The 12,247-nt window shown below is 38.0% G+C and overlaps 1 protein-coding gene across 8 annotated transcripts in view; it reads right to left on the bottom strand.

The window, feature by feature from the left end:
- Positions 1 to 8,679: 8,679 nt before the first annotated feature.
- Positions 8,680 to 12,247, bottom strand: part of rbms1b (RNA binding motif, single stranded interacting protein 1b) — a 172,096-nt gene continuing 168,528 nt past the window's right edge. For all 8 annotated transcript variants that reach the window (XM_087268581.1, XM_087268584.1, XM_087268580.1 and 5 more), the window contains 2 exons: positions 11,499 to 11,577; positions 8,680 to 10,306 (listed from right to left, as the gene is read on the bottom strand). In XM_087268581.1, the coding sequence (XP_087124707.1) occupies positions 11,506 to 11,577 (72 nt within the window). In that variant the 3' untranslated portion in view covers positions 8,680 to 10,306; positions 11,499 to 11,505. The remainder of the gene's footprint in view (positions 10,307 to 11,498; positions 11,578 to 12,247) is intronic.

Genomic DNA, 12,247 nt, shown 5'->3' with positions numbered 1-12,247 from the left:
GTTTTATCTCTTTATATTTAATATGTCTGGTTTAAATTCACTATTAACAGACGCTGATTATTTGCTTAATTCTTGATTTCGACCTGGGCTTACTCATTCCGAGGTCTCTAGAGATTGTTCAGTGCCGTTGATGCCATCCAAGACCTGTGAAGAGATGATGCCAACCTTTAAGGACCTCAGGGACAACACATACAAAGAGATGATGCCGGCCAAAGAGGACTTCTAGAGGTCTCCATAATCCTGGACCGGGCCGTACCCTGAGCAGATGCTGTGGTGGTCACATTTTGTTGGGAAATAAAAATCAGGTTGACATCAGTCAATGTCCAACGTCCAACCTGTAATCAATTGGATTTTGGTTGCCATACCTGATGAATAAATGTCTGTATTTGACATCAATATGACGCTGGTTTAAGATGTTGGATTTTGGTCACTTTCTAACACAACTTAAAATCAACCAAATGATATCCGCATTGGACATCAAAATAACATTGTCCTTAGACGCTGACTAGACTTGAATTTTGGCTATCTGAAGTCACGACCTAAATCGAACCTGATATTAACATCTTATGACGTTGTTTGCCTGCTGGGCACTCATATGCACTACAGAATGTTACGTTTACACACATCCACGAATGCATGTAAATGCATCAGCTTTTCACAGTGTAATACAGGCTGATTTATAGTTCTGCGTCAAGTGCACGCATATGGTACGGCGCAGCCTACGTGTTGACGCATAGCCCTACGCCGTGACCGTCGGTGAAAATGCAGAGTGGCTAGTAACGCTGTAAAACTAGTAGCCGCTGTGGCTGGTGAACAAAAAAGTCAATGTCAAGCCCTGCTCACTACTGTTTGGGAACTTTTGCAAGCTCTACATTTTACTCTTACTTTGAGTAATATTTACAACAGACACTTTTACTCTACTTGCACCAGATTTTTAAGCAAGTACTTTTACTTGAGTTTGATTTTCCAGTACTCTTTCCTAGCTGAGCGTATAAAAGTGGAGGAGACACAGTTAACACTAAGAAGGAACATGAATCTTATCTGACTGACAACCAGCAGTTAAATTTATCTGGAAAAATAAGGCTTTTACCTTCATAAACAGCGCGGATGAGAATGCATCTGAATGTTCTGATTGGCTGGAGTAGACGTCTCGCGTCAGCACTTTCTGATCGTGAACGCGCACTTACCGGCAATCTTCCATCTGCGTTCACACAGCGCAGCATATCGGGAAAGTACTGGTAATGTTATAACTTCTCTTTCCAGAAAATTGCCGGAACAAATTTACAGGTATTTTCAATACACATACAGAGCTTTCCGGAAAATTGCCGGTAATTTTCCAGAAAGGTCTGTATGTGTGAAAGGGGCTATTGGAAAAGCGCTAGAGAAATAAACATGCATTGAATTGAATCTCCGCCAGGTGAATAGAGAATAAACTAGAGCTGTGAACCTACACTGGTTTCATGATTCGGTTACGATTATCATGTCATCAATTCGGTTCGATTCGATATCTTGGTGTGTCACGATGCATTGACGATGCTTTCCATACACAGTTTTATATTTTCTTCACAGCAGAATTCTTGTATTAAAATGTATAAATATATTATCTGTAATACAATTTTGTCGTTTAATAAACAGTCAGATATATAAACTGTACCTTTAAACAACACGAGCATTTATAGCAATTAATATGGACAGGTAGGGGTGTCCCGCTCACTTTCTGATCCTGGTCTAGTTGTCTTACACTCCTTTGATTGGTCACACCCTAAACAAAAAAGGCTGCGATTGGCTCTTGCGCGCTGCGCTCTTCACAGATGAGTGACACTGATAAGCGGCATTGGCGATCGCAGTTGATCCATGATAGACACGGTGGAGAAAACTCTGCAGAAACGCGCTCGTGTCTCTATCCGAGGTTATCACTGTAAAACAGCCGAGAGGAGAAGAAAAGTCAGCAGGTCAAATGGGCCACTGTGAGATTATTCTGTTTTCTGTCATTATTTCTTATCTACTGTAATATATATATATATATTTTTGCTGGTGTTACGACTGAAGTTTATTTATTTATTTATTATTGTGGATTGTACTCTGTCTTGTTCTTTTGTCCCGCCTTCTTGTTGTTTTTCTGTTGTTTCATAGGCTCCCATACCGGCGTGATTCCCTATTCTGATTGGCTGCTGGTCGCAAAAGCACGTATAAAAAGAAGCTTCCGGCAGAGTTCGAAGAGCTAACTTCTGTGCGTTCGGTGTTTGGAGTGGAGCTCCTGGATTTCCCTCACCCCTCCGGCCGACGACCAACAACCAACCTTGTATTGATGACCATCATATGTTAAAAATATTTTTAAGAGTTTGAGCGTTTAGGGGTGACCTGCCTATTTATTTGATTACTTTTGACTTTGTTTATGTTAGGGAGTAAGGTAAGTTTTTGTTTGTATTTTCCTTTAAATAGTAACAGGTAATTTAGAGGATTTATTTTATAGATTCTTTTGTTTGTTATTTTGGCCTGCGGTCACCCTGACGAAACGCTCATAAATATTAACCCTGTTTTTCTATAATAAATATCTTCATATATACTCTCAATTTAGTGTGTGAGTTTGGTTGTCGGCCGAAGGGAATCTTTTGCTTTAAGTTTTGTTTAGTTTGGGAAATCCACCACCCCAACACATTTGTTTTTTTCCGTTTATTATGCCCTTTTTGTTTCCCCTAGACTTGGGGCGTAATAGATGGTTTTAATATATTACATATTTGAAGTAATTGGCAATATTGTGCTGAATGTCATGCCACCCTACTGGAAAAACCCGCTTAAACCAGCCTAGGCTGGTTGGCTGGTTTTTAGCTGGTTGACCAGGCTGGTTTTAGAGGGGATTTGGCCATTTCCAGGCTGGTTTCCAGCTATTTACAGCCTGGTCTTAGCTGGTTAGGCTGGGAAATGACCAGCTAAAACCTGCTTGATCAGATTTTAGCTGGTCATCTCCCAGCCTGACCAGCTAAGACTAGGCTGGAAATGGCTGGAAACCAGCCTGGAAATGGCCAAATCCCCTCTAAAACCAGCCTGGTCAACCAGCTAAAAACCAGCCAACCAGCCTAGGCTGGTTTAAGCTGGATTTTTCAGCAGGGCAATAAAGCAACTTGAACTTGAAAGAAAGAGAGAAATGGAGGACTTTCATTCTCTCAATCGCAGTGAAATAGGGGCTTCTGCTGTAAGTGTCAGTGAAAGACTGTCCAGCAAACACACACGCAGTCAAATTGTGCACAGTTTCTGAGTTTTAAGCAGTTGGAGCATTGTAAATACTCGCACTCGCCTCCCTCCCGACAGAGCGCAGATGAGATAAATAACGCCAGTACACAATAACCGGTTATGATTATTACCGAACCGATACCAAATTGTCCGCGTCTGCATCGCGGTGCACCGAAGAAACAATTCATTTTGACACCCCTAGAATAAACAACGCCACATGAATAAAACAAAAGGTGTTTTTATTCAAAAGTTCTCAAAGAAATGAACAGAAATAAAGCTTAATTAACAATCTACAGAAAAAACAAACGGGAGAAAAAAATAAGCTTTTTTTTGGCTTAAACAAACAACAAACACTCTAGAAAACAAAAGAAAACAATGACAGAGGAAGATTTCTGATGAACCGAACGTACAGGATGCCACTGGCGAGCGTGTGGCGCACCAGAAAGAAATTACAAAAGCAACTCTCATATAGATATCTCTATCAAAATCTTTTTATTGTTTTGATTTTTCTCAAACAGTCTGTACAAAACGTCTCTCTTCATAAATTATTACTTTTTTTTTCTTTCTTATAACTTAATGGCTGTCTAGTACATGATTTTTTTTATGAGCAACTTCTCTCTGCACAACAACTCTTTTCCAACTCTTTGACCCAGACACAGATTGGCACTTCGGATTCGGATGTTACTAGCAGCATGACCCACACAAGAACTCCACAGAAACGCACACTCGCGCACACACACACACACACTCTCGGCTCGGCTGTGAGCAGAGCACCACGGATTACGCTGCTAGAAGTCTGTCTGGACTCGCTCTGAAAGCAAAAGTACTGAAGTTTGGTTTTGCCATGGGATGAAAAAAGGTCATCGCAATAATTAATCTTACAATAAAAAAGTGGCAAAGAAAGAATTATCTTCAGAATTCTGCATTTTTTTATGTGGTGAAATAAACCAGTACTAGAAACATTCATACACATTCACACACACTCATACATTATGGTCAATTTAGTTTATTCAAGTTCACCTATGGCGCATGTGTGCCAGGACTTGAACCAGTTATTTTCTTGCTATGAGGTGACAGAGCTGACCACTGAGCCACCATGTCGCCCCTTGTCAAAATTAGGGGTCAAAATGATGCTTTATGTAAAATCAAAATTCTGAGAAAACCCAGTAAATGTCCATTTAGCAGATCTGAATTCTGAAAAAAGGGTAAAATTCTGAAATGGAGCCAAAACGTTGAGAATACAACCAAAACTCTCAAATGCAAGCTCAGAATTCTGAGAAGATCAGTTAAAGTTGTGACATACAAGATTAAAATTCTGGAAAAAATTAAATCTAAATACTGAGAAAAAAACTCTAACCTCTGAACAGGAAGCAGAAGTCTGAGAAAACAATCAACATTCTGTGAAAAGTCAAAATTCTGACACGCAAAATAAAAACTCTAAGCAAAAGTCATGTTTATAAACTAGAAGCAGAATCCTGAGAAACAATTACAACTCTGACATCTAATCTCAAAATTCTGACACACAAAGCCAAAATTGAGGAAAAAAAGGTCAAAAGTCTGGATTGAAACCAGAATTCTGCAAAAAAATAAGAAAAATAAATAAATAAACAAAATACATTTTTACATATGAACTTAGAATCCCAAGTCAGAATTCTGGAAAACAAAATTTTAAATCTGACATGTAATTTCAGAATTTTGACACGCAAAATCTAAATTCTAAAAAAAGCGCCAAAATTTCAAACTTTTCTGAGAAAACTATTACAATTTTGACAATGAAAACTCTGAGAAAACATGTTAAAATTTTGAATTGAGGTCAGAATTCTGACAAAAAAAAATTCAGGATTAGATTTCTTAGAAAACAATTACAATTCTGACATGTAAAATCGAAATTTTGAGAAAAAAAGTCAAAATTTCGAACTGAAACCAGAATTATGAAAAAATATAATAAAATAAACGAGGCCTGTCATGTAATCTCAGAATTCTGAGAAGTCAAAATTTTGACACAAAAATCTAAATAATGAAGAAAAACAGAAAGAAAAAAAAGAAGTCAAACTCTCGAATTGCAATCAGAATTCTGAAAAAATCTAAAATTCTGAGAAAAAAAACAACAATTTCAAACTGGAATCAGATTTCTGAGAAAACTATTTCAATTTTGATATATCAATTAAAAATGTAGACACATAAAAACCAAAATTTTAAGAAAAAAAAAGTCCAAATTGTGAATTGGAACTAGAATACTAAAAAATATATATAAATAAATAAACAAAATAATTAAATATTCAACATGTAAATTTAGAATTACGACAGGTTAAAATTCTGAAATGCAAAAAAAAAAAAAAAAAAAAAAAAGAATTATGATAAAAAAAATAATCTAAATTCCCAATTGGAACAAGAATTGTAATGCTGCGCTCACACCAGACGCGGACGAAGCATCAAGCGCAAGTGATTTACATGTTAAGTCAATGCAAAGATGCGAATAGACATCCTGCAGCACAATATGCGCGAATGAGGTGGCACGAATGACATGATTTGCACTATGAAGCAGCACCTGTTGAGCGTTTTGCACGATTGACGAGCTTCACGCACAAATCGCTCGAGTTGGAAAATCTGAACCCGAGCGGACATTCGCGCCGCATTAACCAATCACAAGCTTTCTCTTGTAGGGCCGTGGTTATGACGTAGCACTTGTTGTTAATGTCCCAGGTAAAAATCCTCCTGCCGAAACCGACAACAGTTCATGGCTCGGCTCAGTCAGAAGCACGGTGAAAGCTTCCATCATTCAGGTTCAGTTTCTGGCGGAGTTGATGAACTCCCAGAGCTGGGTGCACCTCTGAATGGATCTAGTGTACTCAGACCTGGCTCTAAACGAATCAACGCTAATTTTCCACCTTCATAAAGCACATGAACACAGCTATTCTCTCAATAAAACCCATGTTAGCCATTTAGCAACGAAGCTAGAGTCACCGGGCAGACAGAAGCCCTGCCCACCACGCGAATCCGCATCTGTTGTGTCTATTGAATTTGATGCATGAGTAAACTCAAAGTGTTAATGTGACTAATTACGAGTGAATAGTGTGATTTATTCGCACGTTCTGCATCTAGTGTGAACACAGCAAGAGAAAACAATTACAATTTTGACATGTAAATTCTGACTTTTGTTTTGGGAATGTTTGGGGGGAAAAAATGTCAAAATTTCCAATTGCAACTTCCGATGTTTAAATTCAGAAGTCAAAATTCAGACAAGCAAAAACAAAATTGAGGGAAAAAAGCCAGAAATTCTGAATTAAAACCAGAATTATGAAAAAAATGTACTAAAAGTAATAAATTCTGACATGTAATCTCAGATTTCTGAAAAGTCAAAATCCTGAAATGCAAAAATCTAAATTATGAGGGAAAAAAAAAGTCTAAATCCCAAATTGGTATCAGTTATTCATTTATTTTCCTTCGGCTTGTCCCTTGTTTTTCAGGGGTCACCACAGCCGAATGAACCACCAACTATTTCAGCATATGTTTTATGCAGCGGATGCCCTTCCAGCTGCAACCCAGTACTGGGAAACACTCATACACTCTCATTCACACCCATAAACTATGGCCAATTTAGTGTATTCGATTGACCTATAGTGCATGTGTTTGGATAGTGGGGGAAACCGGAGCACCCCGAGGAAACCCAAAAATTCGAGAGGGTGCTCGCTGCAGAGCCATTTGAGGAGAGTTGAGCTCCAGCGAGGGGGAGCATGAGCTGTCGCTCCTCCTCCTGTAAGCTGTTTTAATGCGTACACCAACCCCACCCCTAACCCTACCCCCAGTGACATCACTCGTAAAAGAAGTGCAAAAAAGATGGAGCTCAGCTCTCCTCAAATGGCTCTGCAGCGAGCACCACTTGAAAAATTCTGATATCTAAACTCAGAATTCCAACATGGAAAAAAAATTGGAATTACAGTCAACGTGTTTTGAGATCGAAACTAATCTAAACTAATTGAGATCTAAACTAATAACTCACACACACACACACACACACACACACACACACACACACACACACACACACACACACACACACACACACACACACACACACACACACACACACACAACTGTGAGGTTAAGTATTGCAATGACCTAATCTGTTATATTTATATCCCACGACAAGAGCAGACTTCCACACAACAGTGATGTCTCTGGAAAACCCCAACTTTCAGCATCGCTCTTTCTCATTCGTTCTCTCTCGCGCACTTTCTGATCTACCATCTACACTCTCCCGGAATATCTTGTGATGAAAAGCAGCAGTGTTTTTTGTTTTTTTTTTTGCTTTTGAAACCATGAATCTGAATGCTAAACGACACTAAAACGATACGTTCAACGCACAACTTTCCTTACAACGATAACGATAATAAAAAAAATTTGTTTGAAGAAAAAGAAGAAAAATAGAGGATTAAAGTATCTTTAAAAGGAGGAAAATAAAACCTGAAAGAAAATCAAGTGTACGTGGACAGCTCCTGAGCCGCCGTTTGGTCTGGAGGGGCGGGCTGAACCTGCGAGCCCGACCAATCAAAACAGAGGACAACAAAACTCTGAGGTAGATAACCGGTCAGCAAGACCACCAGGTCAAAAAACACAGTCTTTTGGAAGACAAATTAATCAATAAAGCCTTACTTACTAAAGTATATCGTGAGGTGAGAATAAAATAAAAACCTGTTCCTTTAAGAGATGCGATTTTACTTTCAAAGGCTGCGCTGAAAAACCCAGTGAGCTGCTGGTATTTTCTGGAATTGTTATATAGGGTATATGTGGAGCTAGTGTTTCTTTCCATATTGATAAACTTCCGGTGAACGGTTAATGTGACTTTTTTCCATTTTATTTGGTTCATTTTACAGCATCAGTGTTGTAATGTAATTAAAATACAATCAGTTAAATAGATTTTGGCATTCGTTTAATTGCTCGAACGTAAAATGAGACAAAAGTCGTTTACTCGCACGCACCCGTCAGGATCGGCAGGCTAGCGTAGAAGCTCCATTGAATATACTAGGGTAAAATAAATGCTCATATTTTAAAAAAACATTGCAGGGGAAATGTAATTTAATGCAGTGCTTCTTGTACAATCTGAGACTCAATTTATATCGGATATCACTCAGACAGTGGAGATCGCTGATTTTCGAAGAAAACAGACCTTAAACGCGCAGATTTTGCAATGGCATACAGTTCACCGGAAACGCTATTCCAACTATTCCAGCACATGTTTTAAGCAGCAGATGCCCTTCTAGCTGCAACCCAGTACTGGGAAACACCCATACACACTCACTACGGCCAATTTAGTTCATCCAATTCACCTACAGCGCATATGTTTGAAGTGTGGGGGAAACCCATGGCAGCACGGGGAGAACATACAAACTCCACACAGAAACGCCAACTGACCCAGCCGGGACTCGAACCAGTGACCTTCTTGCTGTGAGGCGACAATGCTAACCATTAAGCCACCGTGCAGACTTATTTCTATAACGATTCTCAATAATTATTATCATTCTCTTTATCTTCCAGTGCAGTCTATCTGTATGATCCATGGAAATCATTTCAATGCTCCCTTAAAAGGTAGCTCCCTACCTAGGCAGCTCACTAGGGTTTTGCAACGAAGCCGTCATTTCAACCTGTCCTCGTTCCGCGTTTTAGTTTCAGTTGTCTCCGCTCTGTAGTGATGTTTCGCGTTTAGCTTGTGGCACTTGCTGGATCCGAATCGTCCTTCACGCTATCGGTGTCCGCTCCTCGACAACTAAAGACAGCTGAATGCATATGTACAAAGAAGGCACATTCTCCAGGACCGCAATCTAGTCTGTTTAAAAAGTCTCAGCATGGCCCGCCTTGATAGAAAAAAAAAAACGACATTTAATCCTCACCATCCGATTCGCTGACTGTCTTTGGTGAAGTAAACTTGAAAGTGCCGAGATTTGTTTGCCTGCCATAATAAACGAGCACTAATATTCTACACGTTCACCTCTCCCCGCTGCTGAAAAAATGTCACGGGGGATTCACGAATCCAACTTTTTATATATATGCATGTGCGGCCACGCCCTCAATTAGCACCCCACCCTCTAATTAGCATACACGTCAAAGCTCCTCCCACACAAGTTCATCTAAATCTAAACTACAACACCGATTCTTTTAAACGAAAACCAAAAATAAAAGGCAATTATCAAAAACGTGATCGTTCAGCAGAATTTCTACCACATTCAAACAACCAAAGGATCGTCGTCCTCTGATTATAAAAACATTAAATCCTATGAAAAACTCCATCATCAACGGTGTCACTCGAAACGGTTTGTACTCTAAAAAGATCCAGAAAAAAAGCACAATGAAATAAAATAACACCGAAATCCAAGCGTGGCGGCTAAATTTTGCTTTTGCGAGATGCTAGAAAAGCCCTATTCAGCTGATTTACAAGGCAGTAGTCTCCGGCTACTGTACGGGAAAGAGTTTTAAGGCAAATCGTATAAGACGGACAGATCGGTCAGACCGAAGATGAAGCACACAACAGAAAAAGAAAACACACACACACACACACACACACACACACCAACAACACTCACACCGCAAGCACAAATGCATCTTTCTCAGGATGTCCGGCTGATAAATCTCTAAAAACAAACATCAGTTTCAGTACAAAAGAAGAGAGAGAGAGAGAAAGAGAGAGAGAAAACAAAAACACAAATCTGAAATCATAATAAAAATAAGATCTCCATGCACATTTGAGTCGCATGATGAAGTTCCTGCATCTATGTGACCATCCTTGGTAAAAAATAAGCGTTGTTTCCTTATTAAAATAAAACTTCTTTTTTTTCTTCTTCTTCCCATTTCTCATTTGCTTTTTGTTTTCCTCTTTGTTAGCATCCTCTGATGAAATGAATCCTTGATTTGCACCTAATGGAACTTATACCAAAAATAGTCAAAGTAGTTTTGTTATAAAACCGAGGAACTCATCGTAGAACCTGTGCAAAATGTTGATTCGTCGGTAGAGCCGGTTCTTCAAAGGAAGCTGTTGTTGATTTAGCAGTCGTCTCCTTCTCTCTCAGTCACCAACAAGACCCTACAAATAAATAAACAAACAAACAAACAAACAATGAGTTCTTTGCTATAATACACTACCTGACGACAACACTCGTCAATCCCAGTTGTAAGAGCAACAAATAATAACTTGACTTCTAGTTGATCATTTGGAAATTGGTTGATTTTTCAGATTAATCATCTGTTGAGCTGCATCCCAATCATCACCAATACTGCAGACCTACTGGAACCAGCATGGACCCAAGATTCTCACAGAAATCAGTCACGTTTGGTGGAGGAAAAATCATGGTTTGGGGTTACATTCAGTATGGGGGCGTGTGAGAGATCTGCAGAGTGACAACATCAACAGCCTGAGGTATCAAGACATTTGTGCTGCCCATTACATTACAAACCACAGGAGAGGGCAAATTCTCCAGCAGGATAGCGCTCCTTCTCATACTTCAGCCTCCACGTTAAAGCCTCTGAAAGCAAAGAAGGTCAAGGTGCTCCAGGATTGGCCAGCCCAGTCACCAGATATGAATATTATTGAGCATTATCTGGGGTAAGATGAAGGAGGAGGCATTGAAGATGAATCCAAAGGATCTTGATGAACTCTGGGAGTCCTGCGGAACGCTTTCTTTGCCATTCCAGATGACTTTATTAATCAGTGATTTGAGTCATTGCAGAGATGTATGGATGCAGTCCTCCAAGCTCATGATGGAGTCAGACACAATATTCATTCTGTTTCCACTGCAGCAGGACTTTATATTCTATACTGGACATTAGAGCGGTTAAGAGACAAGACTTTAGTCCAAGCAAAGTCAGACCTTACTGTTCTACTAAAATAAGTCAAAATTATTCCAATACAAACAAACAAATCTTAACAGGGCTAATAATTTTGACCTAAAAAAACTAATAAAAAAAAGTAAAAACTGCTTTCATTCCAGACAAGCTAAAAGAAATAAGACATTCTCCAGAAGAAAAACATCAAAGGAAATACTGTGGAAAAAATAAAACCCTGATCTCTGTTAAACATCCTTTGTGAAATATTTGAAGAAATAAAATAAAATAAAATCTAAATTCACAGGAACGCCAATAAATGTTTTAATGGCATGGCATGTATGCGAATGTTATGACAGTAGAGGAGAGCTGAATGGATGGAGCGCCCCCTTGTGGAACTAATGCTAGTGACCGTAACACTGCTGCTGTATGACTGTTTATCTGTGTGTGTGTACCTGTTCATCACTTGGCCTGCTGATAGGTGTAAGGTGAATGATCACTGGACGATTCCACCTGAGCTTGTGGACTGTTCTCCTGCAGCAAAAAAATAGATAAATAAAATAATTAAATAAAAAGAAACAAAACAAAAAACAGATCTAGCTGAGCACATTTAAGCATCCAACCAGCACAACCTAACACATCTTACAAATTCAAAGTACAACAAAATATAAAAATACTTATCGCACAAACCATCTGACATTAAACACAATACACAAAACACTATCAATAACTATTTAAAATAATAATAATAATAATGATTTAAAATATTATGTATTACGTCGTGTTATGTAAATGAATACTGTATTTTTGTTAAATTACAGAATTATAAAGAATTCTTATTTGTATATTTAAAAATGCATTGTTATAAATAAATATTTAAAAATGCAAAAAATATTTTAAAATATATTATTGCATATTTTAGGCAATAAAACACAAAAAACATATAAATGTAAACAATCTTTAATTATTTAATAATAATAATAATATTAATAATGATAATAATAATAAAAGATTGTTTACATTTATATTTATAAAAATTAATAATAATAATAATAATAACAACAACAATACTACTAATTTATTATAATACTATGTATTATGTTGTGTTATGTAAATGAATTAAGGAATAAAAAAATTGCATTAGTTTATAAATTTATGTTTAAAATTACATTAATTAAAATTTTGAAATATATTATTGCGTACA

Source organism: Danio rerio, chromosome 9 (assembly GCF_052040795.2).
Source record: "Danio rerio strain M-AB ecotype USA chromosome 9, GRCz13ab, whole genome shotgun sequence".
Classification (NCBI taxonomy): domain Eukaryota; kingdom Metazoa; phylum Chordata; class Actinopteri; order Cypriniformes; family Danionidae; genus Danio; species Danio rerio.
Note: the sequence above shows the minus strand (reverse complement) of the source record. Positions and strands in the feature narration are given on the sequence as shown.